Source organism: Lasioglossum baleicum, chromosome 10 (genome assembly GCF_051020765.1).
Source record: "Lasioglossum baleicum chromosome 10, iyLasBale1, whole genome shotgun sequence".
NCBI classification, from domain to species: Eukaryota; Metazoa; Arthropoda; class Insecta; order Hymenoptera; family Halictidae; genus Lasioglossum; species Lasioglossum baleicum.
The window spans coordinates 12,919,602-12,945,612 of record NC_134938.1 but is presented as its reverse complement, the minus strand read 5'-3'; the positions used below and the strand labels follow the sequence as shown (position 1 = coordinate 12,945,612).

The window sequence follows — 26,011 nt, the reverse complement described above, 5'->3', positions numbered from 1 at the left end:
TTCCCTGTTCCTGTTGTACTATATTGTACTATTAAACAATTAGATATTAATTGGTCGATTGGACGGCCGTCGGTCTGTCAGGTTCCTGCCGACGGCTATAGACGCTTTCTGACACGCGCGTTTCGCGTTAAGAATAATTAAGGACGATGCATAATCATTGTAGCCAGTAAATTTCTTGAACTGGGTCAATCAATATATGGACCTTTTCCCATATGAGCTCTCCCTACTAAGGGTGGTGCGCGCGTGGAAAATCCTTTCAGTGCGCGGAAAATTCGTGCCGTGTCCACCCCAAAGATGTCATCGGATCATTTAACGGTCGTCGAAGTCCCGGAAAATCGCTTCGAGGAGGCGATCAATCATTTGAAATGGAACTTTTTCGCTGACGAACCACTGAACCACGCGGTGGGACTCTGCGATAAGGGTGAGAGCCAGTTTGAGCTCGAGAGACACTGTCTGCTTACTTTAAAGCAGGGATACTCGAGGATGCTGGTGGACCAGAACGGAACGGTGAGTCGAATCGAACCAGCCAGAACCGTCTTATATGTTAAACACTGTAATTCTCCTACTTTTTCCCCGTGTACTCTTTTTGTCGATCTTATAGTTCCTGTGTAACCTCCTCGTCAACAAAAGTAAACACTTTCCTTGACCTTGAAGATACGCGCTTTGTACTACACCCTCTTGGTACTAACAATAAGCTACACGTGGGGTAGATATCCACCTCGAACTTCATTTCGTAATAGCTCGGACTGTCATCGAATTCTTTCATTTACGTTATTATAATTACTAGAATTTGACCTTGAGTTTATCGCCTCGGCAATTATCACTTTTTCACCCCACATACTATACCTTTAATACTGTTTTTATATACTCGGAATTCAACAATTATAACTAGACTGCGGATCTTTATCAAATGAAAAAATGTTTGCATTGATTGCAAGATACAGGAGTCAAATAAAAATTTCATTCTTCTTTTAATTATCTTATTAAGGTGAAACTAATACACTGGTGGCCTTAAACCTTTTCAATACCTCATCTGTTTTAAATTGTACGTGCCTATTTTTGTCATAAGTGCATAAAATCCGCGGTCTAATTATAACATTGTATGTACCGATTAATATCCAACAACTTTTGCTCCAAACATATTTTGATGCAACAAGTGTTCTTCACTACTTCTCGAAGGGGTTGTTCAAAAATAATTTGGGGTAGGACTCTACCCCACTTTTAACTTCCAACAAATATGGTTCCTGTTATTACTGAACATTCCCATCACCTAATTAGATAGCAGGCATGGCCTTGAACGGTATCTTGAAGAAGGGGGAGCGCGAGGAGGCCGAGCGTCGGCTCGCCGAATTGAACGACGAGAAGTTCAAAATAATATTCGGGCTGCTCTACAAGGTGAACGAGAAGGTTGACCTATTTGCCAAGTACAATGTCGACGAATTGTTCGAATGCCGCATCCTCAGCGTAGACGAGAAATTCCGTGGTAGGGGTCTGGCGAACGTTCTGATGGGGGACAGTATAAAGACCGCGAGAAACGCTGGATTCAAGGTAACGGTAGCCATTGATTGACGCGAGAGCCTCGATGATATGTCGAAGTTAATGTCTAAATGTCAGATGCATGTGTTTAAGTTCAGTGGACAATCACTTTGCCCACCCTAAAACGGTGCTCGACGACCTTTACGAACAATCTATCGCCATCATGTTCTAATTTTACGTCACACATCCTCGCGACTACGATTTCCAATAAAATTGATGTGGTGTTTTCACACAGCACAATCTCTTAAACTAACAATGCAATTCTATACTCCGAAGCGAAAGTGAAGATCCAGTACCCCGAGGGAAACGAATGCTCGAATTCACATTCTGTTTTTGTTTCAGCATGTTCTTCGATTGTAATTGCATGGGATGAATGTTCGTTTACCAAGATGTAATTATATGCAATGCACTCGTTCCTTTCTCGGGAGGTACTTTTGCACGTGGTGTAATTCCAAGTGTATGTAAATGTTCAGAAACCGGCGAATTTTTTGGGCTAAGGTCCTCACAGTCTGTCGATGTGTTTTGCAGGTGTTCAAAGCGGACGCCACCGGGATGTTTTCTCAGAAGGTATGCTTGAAACACGGATTTCAGGTGGAGGCTGATATCCCGTACACAGAGATGGACGAGTCCATGAGACCGGCTCCGCCCCATCAAGCTCTGAAGCTGATGGTAAAAGTGTTGAATTAAACGATAAAGGAGAAAGCAGATTAAACGAGAATGTTCGACATTATTCGACAGATCTTCGCTAACCAGAAAAATCTTACAAAACCGTAGAGTAAAACTATATGTATCGTTACACGACAATAACAGCTCTCTAATGTGTATATGTTCGTTTGAAAGACGTCTAAAGTTTTCCGACGTAATTGTATATTTAACAACGGGAGGTGGGACCGCGTGTCTTGCGTAGAGAGTATTAAAAATTCGAGGCACTGGTATCTGCCCCCTCTCTATATTTCCCAACGATGTGTTGCAAATGGAAAAGCAAGAAAACTGACGACAAGACAAAAAAAATATATTGAAACGAAACAGTAAGAGGATCTATGTTTAGAGTATCGTTCGCTGAACTTTTCTTCCGCATTCTGTTCGTTCGAAACGGACTGTGCGGTGCCGGCTGCTCTGGTTCACAAGATAATATCGAAATCAACGTTTCTGTGTTTCTATATAGTCGTCGAACGCGATGGAAAACGAAAATCGTGCGTGTCAAATGTTATAGTTTGACGATTTGTTGAGTCTCCAAAGTACATCCTACAAGTTTGCCGATGGAAAAATTGAAAGTATATTGTATACGTACGCAGTACACGAGCCCACGAAGATTCTCGGATGTTCGTGTACGAATTTTTTTACAGTCATCGTGGGATCCAATGGTTTTTGGATCCGTGTGTGACCATTTATCGAAAATCAAGCGATTTAGCTCATGGTTTCAGGAATTATGGATAACGGGTCCATTATGAGTATAAACTAAAAAAAATGACAAGGAATATTTTTGTTGATATCACGTGTTACGAAAATATATTACAAGTTATTTTGTAAGAATATCCGCCAAATAAATATTACAGTTTATAATGACTGACGGCTTGTAACGTGTATATCCTTTTGACTCTAGACGGTGCAACAATACTGGGATGAGTCACGGAAAGATATAATAGCTATTGCTCAGTGTAATGGCGATGATTTTAATAGTAAATTCTCTTGAACTTGTGACTCAGCCCAATAATCGTAACCGAACTGCGGACTTCGATTTTACTGACCGAGAATTGTAGAATTGAAGTACAAACCAATTTTTAAATTTCCTGAAAGCTTTGATCTTATTCTCTTCTTTTGTATGCAAAAATCCGCAGCGTGGTCACATAACTAACAAATATTAAAGTGCAGATTTCAATTAAATAAGTACAAGTTTATTTCAGCGATAAATGTATAAATATGCAACGCAATAAGCACGCCTAACAATTTGTTCTGCATAAAAATTCTAATGTTCAAGAGGAATGCAGTCTTGCAACAATATTTATACATATTCTAAGGATATCTAGAAGTTTACTTGGGGTCTAAAGTATCTTTGCAATTTGTTCGCCTTAAACTGCAACTGTGTGGAGTACTTAGCCTGTATTCTTTGCATGTATTTTATATCCCTGGCTTTCTTAATAGCAATATCTTTCTGTGTCTCTGTCCACCCGAGTGCTCTATATTGTAACAGTACTTTCCGTAATTTCTCTTTCTTCGGCACTGCGACCGCTCTGTTCGGGTTTAAGTTTTGCTTATAATATCTCATTAGGGATCTATGGCCGATAACATTTCCAGATGGCAAGACCAATTGGTAATCACTGTCATCTAACTCCGGTATTTCAACTTCTGCATCCGTATCGCCGTTTTCTGCATCCGGGTAACTGGACGAGTAGTCGTAAAACTCTGCGTATTCAGCGAGCGCGTCCCCCTCGTGTAGCACTCTGCAGTGTCCTTTGTCCACCATGTGTGCTCTAACAGCTTCCACGCTTTGGAAGTTTTTTCCTGTAAATTTTGCAAGCATATTAATAATATGATACGGAATAAAACTATTAAAGAAATAAAAGCTCCAAGTTTCTCACCAGTCTCGTTGCACCAAATGCACATGAACCCGGCAAATATCTTTTCCCCAAGATAGGTAAGCAACCCTTTAATATCTACGCAATACTCGGGATCCGGTATGAAGAACGAATGCACAACGGTCATGTGTTTCAAATTCTTTACCAAAGATCTACTATGATGATCACAGAACAAGCAATCGTTATTTTGTATCGGATTCTCCGTATCTTCCAGCCATTCGTCCGAGTCTACAGATTCTATATCAGAATCTATTTCCATTTCCTCCGCTGGTCGCTTGCCGCTACGGCTGGAACCTTCTTTCTGAACATCCTTCTTCAATGTAGGATCAGGAGAAGTTGTATCGTCCGTATCTTCGTCCAAAGCTTCTATGCTGCTCTGTTTTGCGTACTTCTCCTTGTGCTTCTTCGACAACAGATGATTCTCATACTGGTTCTTTGTGTTAAAGTTTTTCCTGCATACCTTACAGTTCATCGACTCTTCGCTCCTCTCTTGGTCATCCTTGTTCCTCTGCGCGATCACTCTTTTCTGGAATTCTTCTACGGTGACCGGAGGCAGCTCCGCCACTTTCCTTTTCAAATTGTACCTGTGCCAGTCCGATTTGTAATGCTGCCGTTGCACCTCCAAATCTCGGAAAGCCACACGACACGTAATGCAGGTGAACGGTGAAGTCATTTTCAACGTTCACCGATAGTTTTTTTGTTTTTATAAATACAACTTAACAATGAACATCAACAGAGGATTCGCTTCTCGCGCGCGATAACAATCGATACAATTATTTATAGAGCGTACGGTAAGATCTCGTCATACTGGAAACAAACGGAAATAATATCGGGATTTACTAACAATTACGTTTAATGTCGATATATGTACACTTAAACACGAAGCACGTGCGCATTTACTTTCTACGCTGACATTGCGGTTATACTAACGTCTTCGCAATACCGTTACAAATATCACAATGGTGCTGTCTGATCTTGCACCAGAGCCACTAAAAACGTGTAATATTAGTCTCTTGATAGTTGAGAAGTACAACTCATTTTTTCTGGATCATCAGGACTTGTGTATGTATTCAATTAGCGGCAACTTGAAGAAATTCATGGTCCATCTACATGTATTGGAGATTGATGACGAACGGTGCACGCATAATTACAGGATTGCATGAGTAATCGTAATGATGTGACATTTATTGGGTAGTTTTATTAACTTGGCAGTTATCAGCAAGCAAGAAAGCTTTTGCCTCTTATTTTTTATCACTGTTATTTAAACATAGACTACGATCTTCGATTAGGCCGCCATGTTACTAGATTTTCTCTTTTTTGATACGCGAGCTAATTAGATCGTTTGAAATTTATTCCATTTATTCTTCCATTTATTCTTACGTCCCAATGTAATACATAATTTACATAATTTTTTATGTTTTAAAAAACAAGTTTGAAAAAAGTACCAAAAAAGTATTCCCGCGAATTTTGTAAATTGTTTAAACATTTACATATTCTTTCAAAATGTACCTTTTGAGATTTCATATTATATTAATTTAGAGCATATGCAGATGTAGATGAACAATGTATACAGTATATGTAGTATATACCCAGCCAACCAAAAATCTAAATTTGGTCGACCTCCTGTGCGCGCATATGCCGAGCTAGTGTCGACCGTAGGACCAGAGTTTGGACATGGGCATGAGGTCGGCATCAGGTCGGCACGAATCGGCCGAATGTGCCTTTGTGGCAGCACTGTCGCACTGATGTACCGCATGCCGAATATCGTTTTACAGGTGAAACAAACAATTCCAATGTCGCTTTTGCAAAATTCACATGTTTTTCTATAAGCGAGGGTGAAACTAATATCCTAATCGCGATATGGAGCAACAAAAAATGAGTATACACATTCGGAGCTAATATCCCGTACATTACTACCGGGCCGGTATATAAGAGAAATTGGCGAAACTCGGTCGCTTTAAAAGTTGAATATTCTTCTATTGGCCTCGGGCGTCTAGAAAAATCAGATGGACAGTACTTATCGAGTACTGCCATTCGCGCGGAGATGATAAAATCATTTTTATTTATCATCTTTAAAATATAAGTGTATTCAATTAGTTGAAATTGAACTGTAAAGAAAATTGTACGGCAATGCAAATTTTAGATTATGTCTCTTGCAATCGATGCAGACAATTTTTATTTCGCATAAAGATCCGCAGTCTAGGAAAAATAACAAATGTGAGAAATAAATAAAATTTGTATTTTTTTTTTCGCCAATTTCTCTTATATACCGGCCCGGTAGTAATGTACGGGATATTAGCTCCGAATGTGTATACTCATTTTTTGTTGCTCCATATCGCGATTAGGATATTAGTTTCACCCTCGCTTATAGAAAAACATGTGAATTTTGCAAAAGCGGCATTGGAATTGTTTGTTTCACCTGTAAAACGATATTCGGCATGCGGTACATCAGTGCGACAGTGCTGCCACAAAGGCACATTCGGTCGATTCGTGCCGACCTGATGCCGACCTCATGCCCATGTCCAAACCCTGGTCCTACGGTCGTCCAAAATTAAGCCAATCGGGACTTGAGCACCTCCGAGCGTAGATTGGACAATGATTTGCCGATCTGTGCCCTAGGCACGGCTTGCCCAAGGCACGCCTGGTTAGCTGGGTATATACTATTTTCTTTTCAATTTTCGTTAAAATTGTAAACCAGTTTTTACTTAATAAAAATGCATTAAAAAACAAGGTCGTCGCAATTTAAAGAAAAATTTCTCATTTACCAATCGAATCATCTTCGCATTTAATTTGAAAAGCTGCTTTACTCGAAAATTACTTTTCGAGTTATGACTTGGCAGGAACCCACGAAATGTTGCGTCACTGGATACGTGTCACGTGATCGCCGGGTGAAAAAAAACATGGTCGAAGGTAGGGGATCGGTATCATGAACGGGGATCCGCAAGTCATGTTACGGGCCTGGTTTCGTCGAGCGTTTGCAGTTGTATTCAGGCAGTAGCCGTCTCAGAAGCCGGAACGTATCAGAACGTATCGAGTGTACACGTCGTGTAAAAAGGTACGCAGAGCACACGCTGAATCTAAGAGAGAGAGAAACCTCGAGGATCGGATTCGGAACCAGCAATCCGCCGGACAGGAATTGATTTTTGCGAATCGGGCAGATCTTCGAGAAGAACCGGAAGGCATCGTGTCGAGACGGTGTCACGTCGAAGAGGCGACCGACCGATATTCCGCCGAGGAAACTTTTCGCCGAGCGATATCGTTGCGAGAACGCAAAAACGAGACACTGGGGTGCACCCGACAGGGCGATCCATCTGTCTCGATACACCCACGGACACCCGTTCAATTTTCACGCTAGAAGGCGGCCGTCCAGCAGGGCGATACCATTTTATATGACTTTTCTTCGACGTCAAGGTGAGTTGAATTAGGGCATGGTGGGCTCTTTTTTATACGGTATACCGGGGGCTCTTTACTTCCCGACGCTAATTTTAGCGACCAGCCATTTTGAACACGAGGAACGTGTGCGCCGATCTGTGCCGTCCGTGTTTCTACGGAAATGAAACGTTTCGCTCCATCTCTCTCGCATGCTCTCTGTCCTCCTTCGACAAGATCTATATTCTTCTTTTTTTTTCTCTCTCTCTCTTTCTCTCTCCTCACTTTCTTGACATTTACACCGTGTTACGATGGATCAATATCGCCCCGATCAAATTTTATGCGGCCACTGACGAAAAGATAGGACACCCGATGTTCCTTTGTGTTCAACATAGGAAGGGAATGTTATACACTTTCGGTAAATCGATTACATTGTAGCTCTGTAAGTATTTTCAGTTTCTGAGAGACTGTTATGATGAAAGACGTAAACATTGGACAGAATACTACATGTCCCGAGAAGTCTCAGGGACACGGTATCTAATAGAGATTAGTTCAGTTTGTTCGAAGCATGAAATGGTTCATGGGAAAACATCCACTCCTACTGGAATGGATATCGCTGTAAAACTGTTACAAGAGAAGTTGTCGAACTGTCTTAAGTTTGATAAAAATCCAGGTATTTACCCCACAAAACAGAGTTCTGGTCCTTCTCTGTTAACGTTAAGTCACAAGGAAAGATGCTGGTGTTGAACTACACGTAAAACTTGAGTAACTAGATTTTATGGAAGCGTAAGGATTTAGAGCGAACAAAATTCCGCAGGAACAGAAGTGTTCGCTGTTGCTATTCGCAGAGAGACATATTTAGTTGAACAGAGAACGGTGATAAAGAATATTTACTGATGCGAACAATTTTAATTTGATAGGGACAGTTTTAACTACTATTATCATTTATGAATAGAAACTCAATTGTAAGTCGTCTTCAAATGGGCGTTAGCGGAGGTATTATTTGAGATGGTGTAGGCTACCATGAAGCAAGTAAATAAACATGCCACGAGAATTGCTGGTACTAATTTCATGTTTCAACATAGTAATTCCTCTGTTCAACAACTCTGTTAAAACATTTTCTTGCAACTGAGAAAAATTAAACTTCTGGACTGGCTAGCAAGATCTCCAGATCTTAACATTATTGAACAATTTCTGGGCTAAAAAATATTAGTAAACACAACAAACCGATGAATTCTTTTTGTACATTTCATGTTTCGAACGCACGTCCTGTCGTTTTGTCCCGTTGTTTTTACCAACTGAGCCAAGCAAACAAAAACAGTGTAAAACGATGTATGTGGAAAAAATAAAAATTAACCAATTAATAGGGTGTCCTATCATTTTTGTACCTGACTGTACTGAGTGAGCCGAAATAATTTGGAATCTCCTGTGATAGTGATACCGAAACGATTTAATACCGATAATGCTACACGCTGACTCACGTTCCTCGTTTCAGGTTAATCGGGAACAAATGAAACGAAACATTGCCCAACAATAATCGATGCCTAACGCTCGTTCTATTCGTCGAGGAATCGATAATCTATCACGAGATTTTACATATCGTATCAATATTTATTATTGCGTGGCCAAAGGATATCGTCATCCTACGACTAGCAATTACGATAGTTGTTTCATTAAGAGAAATCGATTCCTCGAGTTCGGATTTTTCGATAATTGTGCGAACAATATTTTCCGTTTGATTGCTATTGGCTCTGGATGCTTACGCAAAAAGCGGAATTGTTACGACATATGTAGCAATTTTTATTAGGGGAATGAGATGTTTGCAAAGAGTTTGAAAATGTTTGTCCCAACCGTACTGCTAACATAATCTGGATCACGCGCCTTTGTTTATAATCGTTCATGTGCTCGGAATATTTTTCCCGTCCAACTATAATCGTTAATATTTATCAGAGCTCGGAATTTTTTTCATCAATCTCGAACGACGACACTCGAGGAACTTATCAGGAGGATAATAATAATAATAATAATGATTAGTTTGATTCATCACGAGTCGGTGTTTCGTTGAAAGTATTTGTTTACGTTTCGAGAAACGATCGATATCTCGAAATATCGCAATTTCGAAATCGACTCGAGTACAACGCCGATTGACTCGGTACATATTAGATCGCGAGAGGTTAACTCTTAATTCGATGCAAACTCTTCTAGCAATCGTGCAATGTTTTGATCCGTTGACCTAAATCGGGCCGAAATTGTTTAATAAACAACCGATTAACGTCCGCTAGAATGAATAGTCTCTTTGCAAGCGAATTTTCTTGTAGTATTTTTCCAGCCGGAGAAAATATATTATTACTACATTTCGAATACTTTGTTACGGCAAAATAATTTCAAAATGGCGACCATGATTGGATATTTAAAGGCGACCAACATACAATTTTTTGAAGAAGATATTTCGGAAAATATGTGAAATATTAAATATATTCTATGCAGTTTGAATACAATAGTATTAATCTTAAGTTTAATTACGACCATTTAGGTAGAACGAACTAAATACACCGCCAAAGATATTGTTTAAATGAAACTCTTCAATATTATTTTTGACTCTTATCGTAACAAACAAGATAGTTTTTAAGGAAGCCGGGCTATTTATTTACTGTAATATATTATTTCGCACGCCAAGCAAGATCAACGAGGGTTCACGTGGACTTCGATCATCTCGAGGCTTCGTCCGGTTTTGAAACCGATTCTCCGAACGTTCTCGCGTGTAATCGGACCTTCTGCTCCCTTCGTATACACGCTTGCCTTATTTTTTCCGTTTATCTGCGGCTTAAGATGGCCTGCTTTGACCCTTAAGTATGCATAGCCGGCACGATAGCGATGCAAAATAATAAATACCTCTTAATCAGTCCATCAGTGGCTCTCAACCGGCAATGCTGCAGACCGGAAATTGGTTCTAGCTGCGCCATCTTCGGAGAACAAAAGGCGTGAGCGAACACTTCCGCCGGCGTCGAAGCGGCACCGATTTTATTATTAGGTTGATCGGATGGCACTCGTGCTGTTCATGCTCATCTCCTAAAAAAAATTCAATCAACCATGCGCATTTTGTTATGAATATTTTGCCATTTTTGAGGTTACGTTATTGAACTAACCTACGAATAAACATTTTAATTTTGAACTTTAATTGAAGAACTTTACGATCTTTCGTTTCGACCCAATAATTTGAGCACCCAGCGTGATTTCGAGCTGGTGTTGAGAACGGCATACTACATACACACATAGCGCCAGAAAGCATAAGTTATCGCTGTGCTGGCACTTCTTTCCCTCGGTTCTGTACATGGTTCGGTACTTACGGCCACGCAAGCACAGCCCATATACCACGATAGCATTCGCCCACGGCTTTCTCGAAAGATCACTTCGTTTTCGTGGCGGGCACGCAGCTTTACGTAACGCGTGCTCCGCGGAGTGAAAGTTGCTAGGTAGCGTTGCATTTTAAACTTGCTCTAGTAAACAATTTGCTAGGCTGACCCGATCGATTCCCTTCCACGGAGAAAGAGAGAACGCTGCCACCGGTCGTTTCTCTGTGTCAAGTTCGGTCAACGCACAATTATCTCCTGCGACGCATCCCCCTCCGCCCCGGGCAGCAGCGTTATCAATTCTGTGCCGCCTTCTCGCGCCTCGGATTCCAATAATTTTCTTGCCCCCTTTCTATTAACTCCGCTACCATGCAAAAAGGTTGCTGCTCGAGATCGTGGCTTCCATGCATTTTATACCCTTTAGTTCATGCACACCCTTTAATGCAAAATAAAAATTTTCTGATTTGCGACAAACTGGAGTGAAATGGAAATTTATTTTCTCGAACTCCAGCGAGTTCTACGCCTATGCCGGAGTAATTTCCGACTTACAGTTTTACTAGGGCTTTCGCCCTATTACGGATAAAGACACCTATGCGCCACCTATGAGTCACGAGTCATATTATATATTATAATAAATAATTCTCATATTATATACTATAATAAATAATTCTCATACCATAATAAAAGTATTGTCACATTACTTTCAGCCTATTAAGTCCATTAAGAAAGGAAATCAATTTTGCTCCCGTTTCTTGAGGTAGACAAGTTTTAATAAAGATCTTTAATAAATATCTGTAAAATCGATATTCACTACTTTCTTATTGTTAATATAAATTCTTTCACACATGCATGCAACTAATTCTTGAAAAAAGTTACTCTATTTTGAAGAACGTACTTTTCCGACGGAGTGTACATTCATTTTCAAAGTTCTCTTTCGGAACAGAGAAAAAGCGCTGTTAAAAACAATTTCGGTTCGACACCCTTTGTAAATTATACCTGACCAGACCTTTTTTAAATAAATTTTTATAATGCGAGCTCGCGTATAAATACACTCGGTGTAGTTTGAACATTTCGGATATTTTTAGAAAGTTTAAAGTGTCTGAAAATCGTGGAGACAGTAAAAAAATTCGCATAAATAATGCTCCTAACACCTGTTCGGAATGGATGTCCGGGTATGCTAATTTTGGGTCCGTGAAATTCGTTCCGTGATGGCAGAATTGTGTTGAAATTGAATTCTGAAAAAATTTCAACAGCCGTTAAAAAGATTATTGTCACTGGTTCGTGGATATTTGTGACAAACGTGTGAATCATTATTTTTACTCTTTTAAAATTTTTATTTCGCATAAATAAAATAAAAGATGGGTATTCTACATAAGCGACAGTACATGCATATGCAAAGAACATACGTAATATATTCGTACACGCGCTTTTTAAAATGAATATGCAAAGCGTATGTATCACATGTATAAAAATTGTATTTTTAGAATTCTTCAATCGTAAAAAACAATTCTGACCTGGTCATATTGCCTGATGTTTTTCCATAAAAATATACAGTCTCTTCATATTATAGTCGAGCCGCTACAGTAACGCCTCGATACATGTAAATAATAGAATAGTCACCTAACTTTTCGAACGAAACTTTTACCAGCGTGTTCGTGACGTTTTCTCGATTGAAACGAGTCCAAACACGATGCAATTCGGTGCCCGTTTACTCGTGTAATCCACGATACAGAATTCAGATGATCGATTCGCATAATCGAGGTTTTACTGTATCGAGGATTAAACGAGCAAATATGCTCCGAATTGCGTCGTGTTTGGGTTCGTTTTAATCAGAAAAATGCCACGAATGCGCCAATAAGAGCGTCACAAAAAAATAATTATAAACAAAAAATTTTGGTCATCGAATTAATTATTGTTTCAAATATCGAGGCATTGCTGCATTCCAAAAAAGAGTTGCCCGACCCACGCGATAAATCGCAGCACGTTCGAGTCCGTTTACGCAGCCAGTAACGCAACCTTCACCTCGCCAGTTTGGGTCGAAGCGGGTGCAACGTGCATTTGCATAAAGGAGTTGCATGCGGTATTATCGCGTCGGATCTGTCTCAGGCGCGATACGTCTTTTCGTGAAGCGACGCGGCGGATCTGGCCTTGTCCCAAACCTATATGCTTGTCAGAGATGATTGATTGTCTCCAGAAAATGCATAATGCATGTAAACGGAACGGACGGGACGGATAATAACCCGCTCGAAAATACAGAACCGTGATCTGTTGCGCGCACTATGTCACGCATCGCCTAAACTCCACTGCAGTGGACGCATACCCTATCCCCATACCCTTTCTACCACGAGGAAACTTGGCACAGAACGCATCTTCCTGATAACCCATCGAATATATCAGCAGCTCAATTCCGTTCAACGATATTTCTGACTTTTCCAATCTTCATCCAGTCTCTTCTAATTGGTTAATAAATTGTCACTTGACAATGCAAAATCTCCTACGGGATTTACATCACTTGGGAAGCTGCTTCAATAGGTGCGGAGTAGCCTCTCCTCTTTCACTGAACGTGACATACTTGTCCACACATAAACGAGACAGTTATTTAAAAATAATCAACAGGTAAATCCTTTAATTGGATCACCGGCGAGTTCAGAAGCCAATAAAAATTCCGACGATATAAAAACCACTTTTCCGAGCGTTATTATACAATATTATAGCAAGCCTACTGTTGCCTCCACTTATTCTTTGCACTCTGCTCCTTCTATACAAAGTTCTATGGAAACAAATCAAAAGTTAGGAAAGTCGCAATCTTTCGATCCGCTTACATTAGTGTGTGTTTCACCGCTACTCGACACCGAGCCGGCTCGGTCACTGGTGGGGAGATATTCTACAGACATTGCTCGATCGGATTTTCACCTATTCCGGGCAATGCAACATCTTTTAGCATTTTATTCTTTAGCATCTTAAAAAGATTTGATAACGTCGAAGCCCTAAAGACAGAGATTGGACAATATTTTAACGATAAACCAACAAAATTTTACAATGTCTTTACCTAAAAGATGGGAAGAGGTTGTAGAACGAGAAGGTGATCGCCTATTCTCGTAAACTTTGATACGCAATAAGCGGCATGAACTTATGGGACGACTTAATGCTTTAAAATAAAGCGAGTGCTTCTCATTGAAAGACCCTGTATTAGTCTATCGAGCTAGCTAGAGCCTGTTCGAAGAATCCACCAACGTCACCAAAAGCTATGTACTGCACTGGCAGGGCCCCGAAGAGGACACGAGGCTAGTCGCCGGGTCCTCGTGGCGTGTTGGATCGGTGAAATCTGACCTTGCGTCCGGCGCACGGCGGGGCAGCATACTAGAAATTCCGGCTCGTTGTTCGTTACGTCCGGATCGGGCTACGTCGAGATCAATATACGGTGTATCCCGGTGCGGCGAGGACGCCTGCGCCACACCGGACCCGTTGGAGTAGGTCGATCCGGGAAACCGGAGAAAGAGAGTGCCGCGACGCACACACGACGTCGAGGACTCGAGTTACGGTAGCCGGGCAGAACATCATCCTCCTCCGCCACTGGTCAGATCATCGTCAACGTCCGCTGCACGGTAACAACGACGAAGTCGGCAACAACCGTCATCCCGGCCACCACGAGGACGACCACCACGGCGACGGAGACGTCGACCACAAGACCGAGAACAAGAACGAGAACGTTCGCAAACGTTCGACATACCCGGACGGGTCGTGACGCGTGTGTCCCAACTGTGAACACGACTGCGAGCCGACAACCCCGCGGACAACCGGGGCGAATCCGGCACCGGAACCACGCGGATTTCTTTCCTCGATCTAGCACATCCTGTTCGCCTGAGAGTCCCGGGGAAGACACCAAGAGCATCGGCAGCTGCGGCCACGCTGGCAAATCACGACTTATGCGTCTGTACCGAGCAGGTAACGATCCTCTAGACCTCTTCCTGTGGGAGGATTCGAAAGGAGGATGATCAATCGGTTAGGGGATACCCCATCATTGGTCGCCTTTGGTTCCAAGCTAGACGTACCTAGCTGATCAAAGTAGCCAAGCCTTTTATTGGTAGATCTGGGGTCTCTTTAGAGTCCTCGCTGATATGTCAGCTTTGCTACCCCCCGGGTTCCACGAGCTGTGTGACGCGCATCGACGTGTCCTCTTTGCGCATTGTGATACGGTACATCGAGTTTTCCCTCAGAATCGCAGTGACACGTCCTCCATCGGTGACTGTTCACTTTCTGCTGAAAGATTGCGGATTTCGAGCTAGACTTGGTTGCTGGATCTAGACTGGGAGTGGTTACTAGCCTAGCCGGCTTGGGATGGGAGTCCACCGATCTTTCGAGTCTTTCTTGCATCTTTTGTGACCTAGGGCTATCTCTACTTTGCTACCTTGTGTGCTCAATCCTATCTAGCTGACTGTGGTCCCATTTATTCTTGCACAGTGCTACGCGTGCCTCTATAGTCTCAGTTTCTCTCTCGGTCTCCTCCTCCTTCCCGGCGCATCGATTTATCCCTGCTGGCTTGATTCGCTTTTCCACGGATGGCTTTTTTTATTGTTCTTCGGGAAGTCTCTTCAACAGTTCCGTCCGATATCCACGATTTAAACTGGGGAACCGGTTCATCGCGATGCTCTTCGAAAGAGGAGATTGTTAGGTCGCTCTGGCTACCTCTCGTTCGGGGAATAAACGATCCGAGAGATAAGAGGATGATCCCTCGAAATACTCTCGATCGAGAATATCCCGGGATCTGTGTTTGCTCGCCAATGTTTCGTCGCATTGTTTGATCATGATAAGGCCATTGCACCGTATAATCGCCTAGCAAATAGGGATTTAATGGCGTACGGACTCCATTAACGCGGTCCTCTCTGTCTTGCCTCTAGCTGTAGATTAGACAATATATTCTAATGGAAGTCCAAAGTTTTGGAGGTCCAAAGTTCTGGAAAGAAAAAAGTTAAGAGTTACGTCAATATCACTGTAAAAAACGAAATTTTTTACTCGTCAACTAATCTTGAAAAAATCTAGAAAACAGCACACTTCTAGGTAGTCCAGCTGGTCTGGGCTGGGTTTCGAAAACGACCGATTATTCCGCCATTGTCTAATATTTTGTCGGGGGAAAAATGGAGAATAAGGTCGAGAGTTATGTTAATATCACCGTAAAAAACGGAATTTTTCACTCGTCAATTAACCTTAAAAAAAATTCCGAGAACATCACATTTTCACCTGAACTGGGGCTGACTGCTGAACATGATAGAGTGGGGATGTTGTATTATTTGCAAGTTCTTGCTCGCCCTTAGTTTCATAGAGGTGTCCCAGCGAGTCGTGTATTCTGGAATCCGAGCCGCTCCGGTTCCCGATATGAAATTCTGTTTCCATTAGAAATGGATCGATAGAGGATGGTGGGAGAGTGCACCTACGTTGCTCGTCGCCACGTTGATAAACGTGGTTATCGGTACGACACCGCGATTGGAATTCTAGGCTGTTATTTCGCTCCGCGTGATCGGCGCCAGAGGGAGGGAACCCCATTGCACACGTGACAACGCGAATATTTTATGGGGCGTCGGTGAACCGCGAGTGAATCATCCGCTGTCAAAATGAAGACCTCCACATTTTAAATTTCACAAATCCGGAGTCTAGTTTAGAGGATAACATCATCCTCCGGAAGAGCTAAGTCCTTGATTTTTTTTTGAAACTGTAATTCTTGTTTTATAAAACTCATTAAGGATAGTGTCCACAGTTATGGACATGGAGGCAGCGGGTTGAAAAAAGGGTGTTACAGCGGAGAGCTGAAAGATGGAAGAAGTTCTTCCGCGGCGATAGGGTTCACACGTCACGACCGAGTGATTAACAATCAACTCTTATCTGTTCGGACGATTTACGTGATTCAGCTGCATCCGATGATTACAGCACGAGCGCGACGCCTTGTTACCGTATCGCTCGAAAGCGGATTACGCTGTGTTTTTATATAATAGGATTTCATCGACCTAACAAAACCAATGGGGTTGTCTCGTGAGTCGGTCAAATCCCACGGAAGAATATGCTTAAATATTTCTGTATTATGTCGCCAACGATGCCATTCTCAGCTGAAGCCATTCATTATAAATATGGGGTCCGAAATGTTACTTATATCGTGTACATATTTTTACGGGAGTAAATATAATGCGAATTATGCCGTGTCTGGTATCGTTTCAGTCAGAAAAGTGTCACGATTGTATTACAATGGATATAACTACTTTTGAAACCATCGGTTCGGATAGTCGAGGTTCTGTTGTATCCTGGATTAAACAGGTAGGCTCGTTTTAATCAGGAGAATGTCACCAATAATTTGGTAAAAATTAGAAACAAAAATGTTTAAACAAGGACCACATCCTGCGGTATAGAGGATCAATTTTTTTTCAACATTAATGATCAACATTATTGCTATTCTTTTTCACCGTTAACGTCCGACATACGTTGCCGGAAGTGTGCTCGCAGCATTACGAAGCCTCTCTGGCTTCGTGTTGGGAATTACCGTGGTGACATTACGCTAATACGCAACCGTGATTGTTGCACATTGATTATTTGTTTTCCTCTTCGTTCTTATCCGGATAGATTATTGTTAGATAACATAGATATAACACGAGATTTTTGCGATTCGTCAAAATAAAAAATACTGAAAAGATTGTCATCCAACGCGATAATAATTGTCTAACGTAATTGCGCAAAGTATTTTTGAAAGTTCCATGGAAAATACGTTTTAAATGTTATTCAACGAATAAAATTGATGAAGTATTCGAAATAATTAATTCATTATTTGAGATAATAATTCATTATTTGGAATGATCCGCGTGTTTATTAGTTGTTGTGTTTGAAATAAAAATTTATGCAAAATGAAAGTGTTCCGCATCAATTGTGGGAAGCAGGAATAAAATAAAAATGGTGTTTACTTTAAAAACGACAGTATATTTTCAAATTTTTTAAATCTTGTACTGTTTTATGCTGTCTACCGATCAGCAACCAAGGATGATCCGATCGACCCGTCGCTGGTCATCGTCATTTGTCTTACCTTTCGTTTGTCCGACATCGCATAAGAGAATGAGGTTCATTGACAATCTCCAAAGCGTCGATATCATCGGTTCGCATAATTCCCCGAGTCGCAGACACGTCCGCGTGTAACTCTTTGCTATCATGACTTTGGCATGGTTGGCCCCACGAAAAAGTCGCCCGGACGAGCGTTAGTGATCAAATGAGTGGATGAAACGCGGACCGCGCGCAAAATTTTCTGACCGACTGTCACAATACGGGAAAGATACGACCGATACACAAATGTACGCTGTACGTTTACGCGTGTGCATCCTGGGAAAAATCATCACCGATGGTCCGGCACACTGAACGTTTTTAACAGGCCGCTCGCAAACCTAACTCTGCTCTATTTCTGCGAATGGACGAGAAACGCGGTGAATTCGTGTCACAAACACTCTTCTGAACCGATCCTGATGACTGCGCAAGGCTCTTGAGATGATTTGGCTCACTGAAGATAGGTTTGTCCACCGGCGAACCGATATCTCAAATTGCGGAAGAGATTCATACTAATAAGAGCAGCATCCTCTAAAGTTAGACACCCAGGAGAAAGAGTTCATTTTTAACATACTTTTCAAACAAATTATTTTTGAAAAAATCAGCTTACACTAAGAGATTCGTCATTCAAAGACGCAAAAATTGGAATCTGACATTTTCGTCTAGGTCTAATATGTAGTTTCGGAGATATTCAATAAAATGGACTTTTCTTAACGTGGATGTCGACAGCTATAAAAAAATACGTGTTAAATATTTTTTGAGCTCTATATCATACCAAAATTTCATTAAAATCATCAATAGCATCATCCCTCAAAGTTAGACCCCCAAAAAGTCTAAAAACAATTATTCTAGATGATCCTCCATGCTAATTCTTAGGTCCACAGATGGCAAAAAGGAACATTTTCGCGTACAAGCTATTTCGATTTCTAAAATTAAATCATAGTTATAGAGGATGGATAGTGATCGAGGTTTCTTTTGTTGCAGAAACATCCAGGATATCATCCAGAGGGAAAAGATCGGTGTACAGCAAAGGTGGCGGTAGTAGGACATTGTCCAAGCGATTCATAAACGGCAACACCATCACTTTCGCACGGTATAATCGTTTATTGCGAGCAACCTGCGAGTTAACCACTCCAACCTGGTACCCAGGCATTCTTAGTGGCACAAGCAACGGACAGGCAGCGTGTATGATCATTGAAAACCACCCCCCTCTGCTCACCAAACCGAGGCAATATCTGCATCAAGATACCACCCAACGATTTCTGAACCACCTGGTCCTGCCTAAGCACAGGACCTCAAAATTTTCCAGGTTGATCTCCTTATTTCACTCTAGCATTACTGTAAAATCAAATTTACACAGTAACGTCCTGAATAAAATTTTCCACGATCTTTATAAGAAAGTTTCTGGCTAACCAACCACGTTGCTAATTTAATGGAAAAACTTGTTCGCTTTCAATTATTCCTTTGTGGAACCGTTCGCCGGGTTTCCTTCGCCAGTTCAAAATATGATTCCTTCAAACTTGTACTCTGTCATCCACCTAGAACAGACTGGCGAATGTTCAGAATTGTTCTGTTAGGCTGTATTATTTACGTGAAATTCGGTGACTGATGGAACACATGATCTGTTGCAGTAATAGGCATCGGAAGCTACAGTCATTCAGAGAAACGTGACTGACGTCGGTGGGTAGTGCGGCTTACCTTACCGCAGACAACGAGAATCACCCTGACTCGACACGTAACGAGCTACCATCGGGTAGCCATTGCCTGGCAACGTCGCTGTACAGTAATCAAACTGCCGCTGGGAAGCGTGGAAAGTAGAACCAGAAGGACGAGGACGAAGACGTTACCTACTTGAACCAAGCCAACGATAGGGGGTCAAAGGGACCAGAGAACGAGAGAGAGAGAGAGAGAGAGAGAGAGAGAGAGAGAGAGAGAGAGAGAAAGTTAAACGAGAAAGAACATCAGCAACAACAACGGAATATCACGGCTCGAAGCCGTCGCTCTCGCCGCTTGTGGCTCGTCGAACAGCGTTCGCAACGACGTCTAATCTGTGGTCGCAGTCGTATCCGAAGAAGGGAGGGATTCAATCACCGAGTAGGAACAGAGAGAAAAAAGATCGGTCACCATGGGGAGCGTGAACGTGAATCGCAACGTGAGCGATGCGTTTTACCGGTATAAGATGCCGCGGATCCAGGCGAAGGTCGAAGGGAAAGGTAACGGGATCAAGACGGTCATCGTGAACATGGTCGACGTGGCGAAAGCCATCGGCAGACCGGCCACCTATCCTACCAAATACTTCGGTTGTGAGCTGGGTGCGCAGACACAATTCGACTTCAAGAACGAAAGATTCATTGTGAACGGTTCACACGACGCCATCAAATTGCAAGATCTCCTCGACGGATTTATCCGGAAGTACGTCCTATGCCCGGCCTGCGACAATCCGGAAACCGAGCTGGTAGTCAGCGCGAAGAAATCAACAATCTCGCAGGGGTGCAAGGCGTGCGGCCATCACGGATTATTGGAAAGCAACCATAAATTGAATACCTACATCCTAAAGAATCCACCGAGTCTGAATCCCGCGGTCCAGGGCAGCTCTTTGACGGAAGGGAAACGGGGAAAACGTTCGAAACGCGCTAACGGCGATACCACCACCACCACCACCGCCACTGCGAACGGTGATCGATCCGGGTCACCGGAAAACGACACCAGCGCGAAAGACATCGTGGTCGAGGTACCCGAGAAGATTCCCGACGAAGATGGGGATGATGTTAATTGGGCAGTCGACGTGTCGGAGGAAGCAGTAAGAGCCCGTCTTCAAGATCTGACTGAGGGAGCGAAGGGGATGACTATCAGCGATGATCTCGATAAGACTGAGAAAGAGAGAATGGACATGTTCTATAAGCTGTTGAAATGTCGTCGGGACGCCGGCCAACTGGACAACCATAAAGAGCTAGTCGCCGAGGCTGAACGGCTAGAGATTAAGATGAAAGCGCCGCTGATCTTGGCCGAATTGCTCTTCGATCAGAACATTGCTGCTCAAGCCAAAAAGTACCGAGTATTGCTACTCCGTTTCACCCACGATGACACCAAGGCACAGAAGTATTTAATCAGGGGAATCGAGCAAGTGATAGCCCTCCACAAGGATTCTTTAATGCCCAAAGTACCCGGCATTTTGAAGGTAAACGGTGTAGCTGAGTCTTTATCTTCTAGATCGACGACCTTTTTTAACATTTTAACCCTTTGCACTTGACTGTCCCCTTTAAAGGGACATCGTAAATGGTACTCTGAAAAGTCTCCATCTGCGAAGAGTTAAATCACACGATTGTCTGTAGAAAAATCATTCAATTTTGCTATAAGGAATACGAATAAACTGCAGTTTGTAGTAATACAGATCATTATAGCACAGTTGAATGCAAAGAGCAGTTACGACGAGTGAAATCCAATAAAAATGAGGAGTTAACCCACAGGTTAAGGGTGTTAATAATTATTGTTCGCTTGCAGCTCTTTTACGACGCAGATATTTTGGAGGAGAAAGCTTTATTCGAGTGGGCGAGCAAAGTAACTAAAAAGTATGTATCGAAAGATTTATCTCAAGAAATTCATGACAAAGCTGCGCCGTTCATAACATGGTTGAAAGAAGCCGAGGAAGAGGATTCAGAATCGGAGGAGGAAGACGACGACTTAGAAGTCAGTATAAATAGATCTTTTTTCTTGGAATTCATTTAATCGGAAGGTAATCAGTTCTAATTGTATCTATTTTCTTTTTTAGATTGAATACGATGATAGAGCCAAACAGTCGCTTAAACCGCAACAGTCACCGCCTGCGCAGAAGCCTGTCGCAGTCAATGAAGATTCGAACGACGAAGATGATTTTGATATCGATGCCATTTAAAGATACAAACATGTTCAATAGTCGGACATGTGGGGGAATATTATATAATATTATAGAGAAGATGCTGGGAAATGAACATGTGTCCGATAAAACCGATGATTGAAAACCGATCGTTTCGCAGATGATACAAAGAGTCGCAACGCAATCTCTTATTACACATAGTATTTTGTTATTTTAGGCCACGGAGTGATATTATAATGCCAGTAATGACTATTACGATTTAAACGAGAAATTTTAACTGTTTCCCACGTTTAGCAATATTTATCTTGTACGGTATAAAAAAAATACCTTTTAATTGTTTTTAAACTTTTAAAGGTAATTGAGGATTACCTAATATTATTATTCCTAATTATTATTCGAAGGTGTTTTGAAACAATCGATGCTGCTGTGTATGCCTTGATGGCGCATGTCTTAGAAAACGAACGACGAAACGATAATTGATAGTTCACATCACCGTTACTGGGAAGTTGGCCTGCTAAAAGCGTTCTCTATTGTATCTATTTACTATTCAAATAATAATTATTCAAATAAATATGGTTTACTGCAATTTACGACGGTGTCTCTGTTAAATCGAATCCACGTGCATAGGTTAACATAGTTGAACACACAATATTAGACCAAGATTATTTTGCAGGATTATTTTCCATATATTTGTTTTTTAAAGTCTTAACAATTTTTGAGGTCTTGTAAAAAGAACTGCGTTTAGAAAACTCCTGTAAAATGAACCGTTAAATAAATATGAGCAAATTCGTGGTCTGAATCGGACGGGCGAGGCAAGCAATGCGATAACGCGTTGTTTACCGCTGCAGCCCAGCCAGCCAACGCGTTATTGCTTTCCTCGCCCGCCCCGCCCTCTGATAAGTTTCGACCCCTCCTGAATGGGTGGATTCTTACGCGTGGGTACGGGGAATGCATTTTTCCAATGTAGAAAAAACGTGAAATGGCCACGCGCAATAGCTCTATGTATTTGGCAATACCGAAATCGTCTCGGGACATTGCGACGCACGTGCGAAGAGCCGAAACGCGGCCCGAGGCAAGCGTGATGCAACAGCGTCGTGGAGAGGGAAGATGTGAGACCACTAGTTTCCAGAATTGTAAGGGTGCGGGATGCGCGTTCTCATTTCTCGAAAATACAAAGATGGGATTTTTCACTAGTCAAAGGCGTTAGATAAAAGATCAATCTAGGTCGCGGTCACCGTCAAAAGTCCTATGTTTACTATATTTACTATATTTAGTTTTTTAAAATTATTTTAACGAAAAAATAAGACTTTTGAGGGCGATAGCGGCCTAGATCAATCCTTCATCTAGCGTTTTTGACTACTGAAAACCCCCATTTTTGTAATATCGAGAAATGAGTTATATGAAGAACTGAATATTCCGTATATTTCATTTTTACTAACAAGGTTTAAAATTTAAAATGTGACTTCCTCAAACACATACCTTTTATGTTGCAAGTTGCAACCTGCTAGGTGATTCAGAACCGCAGACAGAAGAATGTTTTTCAACATTATATTTATTGCAGAAATTATTGTTATCGTGTCACGTGTCTAGTTGTATACAGGGTGTCTCAAAATTCCTCCGACATCTGGAAATGGGAGGTTCCTGAGATCATTTGAAGCAACATTTTCCTTTGCAAAACACGACCGTGCCAACACGCTTCTAGGTCGCGCTCTGATTGGTCCGTGTTTTTTGCGTGAACACTCACACATCACTAAGGTACACTCACACACCGCTAGACCACGTATACGTACGCGAGGATTGCATGGGTCCGGGATTCCACTTCTGATTTCTCGATAATGCAAATACGAGGTTTTTTAGTAGTCAAAATCGCTAGATGAAAGATCAATCTAGGGCGCTGTTTGCCTTAAAAGTCCTTCTTTTACGTTTCCGAGCAATGGTTTTGCAATATTTGGATGCATGTTCCCCGTCGCATATTGCCCGTCAGATGACGTTGCAGTCACGTCGGCGTACTAGCCTCTCCGACGGTCAACATGCATCCGAATATTGCAAAACCATTGCTCGGAAATGTAAAAGAAAAACTTTTAAGGCAAACAGCGCCCTAGATTGATCTTTCATCTAGCGATTTTGACTACTAAAAAACCCCGTCTTTGCATTGTCGAGAAATCAGAAGTGGAATCCCGGACCCATGCAATCCTCGCGTACGTATACGTGGTCTAGCGGTGTGTGAGTGTTCACGCGCGAGCGTCGCCTGTTGGAAAAGACTCCCGGCCGCAGACGCCATTTTTGCAAAGGAAAATGTTGCTTCAAATGATCTCAGGAACCTCCCATTTCCGGATGTTGAAGGAATTTCATTTTGAAACAAGTTTCGTATCCATATTTGTTTAACTGCACGGTGAAAACTGGATTTCTCTTCGAGATTGAATTTCTCAGAAACTTGTCAAGACTTTCTTGTGATAGAGGTTCTGGTAGCCACAGGCCCTCCACTTCTGACTGAAACATAACTATGAGAATATCCAGTGTTGCACAGTATTAAAGTCATTATATGCTTGTCATATTGTCTGATAAATATTTGATTCACTGAATCAATACTGCACTTATCACACATCAATAATTTCAATCCCAATTTATGCGTAAATCGTCGCTGTCACTGTCGCGAGTTATGAATGTATTAGCTGTCAAAATGATTGTTGAATCATTTTATTTTGACGAACGGAGCATTGAACAATTGCGACGAAGAATTAGTTGTCGGAAAGGGGATAACAATAAATCGAGTTACCGAGTTACACGAATATTTCTATTGTAATTTGTTGAACTTGGAGCAACGTAACAAAAAAATAAATTCGAATTTGTAGAAAAATTTCGAGTATTTTTTCTGAACAGAGAAACGCTCGAGGTATGGCGTGGGTTGGGTATTCATAGTGTTTCATGTTTTTCTGATATTTTCTTCGGTTCACTAATCAAATCGATCGACTCCGGGAACGGAGCTGTGTATTTCCTTAAATTATGGCCAATTTCGAAAGGCTGACAAGCGTGAATAAAATATGCCACCGAGGTGTAGTTAGATGATACACCAGAATCTTAGAGCAGACGTGGTTTAGCATCGGTTGAAATGGAAGTATTCCAAGGGAACTATAAAATCTATCAGTCTGTGATGTGTCTCTCTGGACTGTGGCCCTACGATAATTCTATTTTGACATGGATCCATAGAATCGCTTATACTCTGTTCTTATTGGGATGCATGGTGGTCCAGGTGATGAGATTCAACTCACAATAGGACGTGTTCATTCAGAATCAGTTTGATCTTATCGGGACGTACTTCTCCATCTACCCGTCGAATTAATTTCCATTTTCAAGGAATTAGATGCTGCATGGTTTCGTTTAAAGTGTACGAAATAATTTTCAGGTGATCACGATAAAAAATGTGAAAATGTCGCTGAACGAAACGATCGGAATGATATCTTTCGGTGCTCAATTGTTATTATATTTTATACGATACTCGACGACCATCCTGACCTTTTCAACGGTGAGTTTCCGAGAATGTTTTGAATAACCATGATTATCTAATTCTTTTCGTATGACTTCAGACGAAATACGTGCTTGACAATATGCAAAACGATTTCAATATGCTGAAAGATCCTGTCGAAGCGGAGATGTTGTTAAAAGATTCAGTTTTAGCGAAACGTATCCTGATGCTATACATCGGTAAAGACATTCGATAGTCAGTTCCTTCATAGAAATATTTCTCGCATCAATAAAACAATCGGGTGTTCGACTACAGCTGGGAGAAAAATTCCGAGGTGGTTCTCCACGACAATAAATAATTAAATAAAGAACAGAAAATTTCGATTTCAGCTTTATTTTTTAATTATTGACAGTTTAACATTCGCCTGAAATGCGGCAACCCGATCAACAGAGGTGTACGGCTTCCAACCTCTGCATTTCAGGCGGATTTTAAAATGTTAGTAACTAAAAAACGAAGCTCAAATCGCAATTTTTTTATATGTTATTTTCGTGTTATATCGTCGTGCAGAACCACCCCTTCAATTTTCTCCCGCCTGAAATATAATTCAATCTTTCACTGAAGCTTGAAATGAATGAACGAAATATAAAACGTTTTGATAAACAATAAAACATTTTCTGCAACACAGTCTAAAAATATAGGTTGATCGCATTTGTATAAAAATGGAATGATTGCCTCTTGGTAGGAAACCGATTGAATTCTCCAACTTAACAAATTATGCAATAAGTTACCGATT

General features: G+C 41.5%; 4 protein-coding genes across 5 annotated transcripts; 3 read left to right on the top strand and 1 right to left on the bottom strand.

Moving 5' to 3' along the window:
• Positions 1-181: 181 nt before the first annotated feature.
• Positions 182-3,102, top strand: LOC143213018 (arylalkylamine N-acetyltransferase 1). Its single transcript, XM_076432449.1, has 3 exons — positions 182-507; positions 1,279-1,548; positions 2,065-3,102. Exons 1-3 carry the CDS (start codon positions 295-297, stop codon positions 2,221-2,223), a joined length of 642 nt encoding a protein of 213 aa, XP_076288564.1. The 5' UTR covers positions 182-294; the 3' UTR covers positions 2,224-3,102.
• On the bottom strand, positions 3,017-5,475 carry LOC143213013 (cytoplasmic 60S subunit biogenesis factor ZNF622). The gene is made up of 3 exons (XM_076432437.1): positions 5,043-5,475; positions 4,116-4,919; positions 3,017-4,038 (listed from the first exon to the last, which is right to left on the bottom strand). Exons 2-3 carry the CDS (start codon positions 4,783-4,785, stop codon positions 3,560-3,562), a joined length of 1,149 nt encoding a protein of 382 aa, XP_076288552.1. The 5' UTR covers positions 4,786-4,919; positions 5,043-5,475; the 3' UTR covers positions 3,017-3,559.
• Positions 5,476-7,066: 1,591 nt separating this feature from the next.
• Positions 7,067-19,861, top strand: LOC143213021 (uncharacterized). Of its 2 annotated transcripts, none has more exons than XM_076432454.1 (3): positions 7,067-7,523; positions 18,887-19,211; positions 19,534-19,861. In XM_076432454.1, exons 1-3 carry the CDS (start codon positions 7,502-7,504, stop codon positions 19,571-19,573), a joined length of 387 nt encoding a protein of 128 aa, XP_076288569.1. In that variant the 5' UTR covers positions 7,067-7,501; the 3' UTR covers positions 19,574-19,861. The 2 variants fall into 2 exon arrangements, with proteins under 2 accessions (XP_076288569.1, XP_076288570.1); XM_076432455.1 differs by lacking the exon at positions 7,067-7,523 and adding an exon at positions 7,543-14,776.
• A 149-nt stretch (positions 19,862-20,010) lies between these two features.
• Positions 20,011-22,345, top strand: Eif5 (eukaryotic translation initiation factor 5). Its single transcript, XM_076432435.1, has 3 exons — positions 20,011-21,080; positions 21,404-21,589; positions 21,672-22,345. Exons 1-3 carry the CDS (start codon positions 20,028-20,030, stop codon positions 21,792-21,794), a joined length of 1,362 nt encoding a protein of 453 aa, XP_076288550.1. The 5' UTR covers positions 20,011-20,027; the 3' UTR covers positions 21,795-22,345.
• The last annotated feature ends 3,666 nt before the right edge of the window (positions 22,346-26,011 follow it).

Excerpts from the sequence above, each read along its gene's own strand:
- Eif5 (XM_076432435.1), top strand. The coding sequence starts at position 20,028 with ATGGGGAGCGTGAACGTGAATCGCAACGTGAGCGATGCGTTTTACCGG. Across the intron at positions 21,081-21,403 it reads AAGTACCCGGCATTTTGAAG|CTCTTTTACGACGCAGATAT; the intron begins GTAAACGGTGTA and ends GTTCGCTTGCAG. Across the intron at positions 21,590-21,671 it reads AGGAAGACGACGACTTAGAA|ATTGAATACGATGATAGAGC; the intron begins GTCAGTATAAAT and ends TTTCTTTTTTAG.
- LOC143213013 (XM_076432437.1), bottom strand. The coding sequence starts at position 4,785 with ATGACTTCACCGTTCACCTGCATTACGTGTCGTGTGGCTTTCCGAGAT. Across the intron at positions 4,039-4,115 it reads CATTTGGTGCAACGAGACTG|GAAAAAACTTCCAAAGCGTG; the intron begins GTGAGAAACTTG and ends CAAAATTTACAG.
- LOC143213021 (XM_076432454.1), top strand. The coding sequence starts at position 7,502 with ATGACTTTTCTTCGACGTCAAG. Across the intron at positions 7,524-18,886 it reads GACTTTTCTTCGACGTCAAG|AAACATCCAGGATATCATCC; the intron begins GTGAGTTGAATT and ends CTTTTGTTGCAG. Across the intron at positions 19,212-19,533 it reads AGGACCTCAAAATTTTCCAG|TAATAGGCATCGGAAGCTAC; the intron begins GTTGATCTCCTT and ends GATCTGTTGCAG.
- LOC143213018 (XM_076432449.1), top strand. The coding sequence starts at position 295 with ATGTCATCGGATCATTTAACGGTCGTCGAAGTCCCGGAAAATCGCTTC. Across the intron at positions 508-1,278 it reads TGGTGGACCAGAACGGAACG|ATAGCAGGCATGGCCTTGAA; the intron begins GTGAGTCGAATC and ends TCACCTAATTAG. Across the intron at positions 1,549-2,064 it reads CGAGAAACGCTGGATTCAAG|GTGTTCAAAGCGGACGCCAC; the intron begins GTAACGGTAGCC and ends TGTGTTTTGCAG.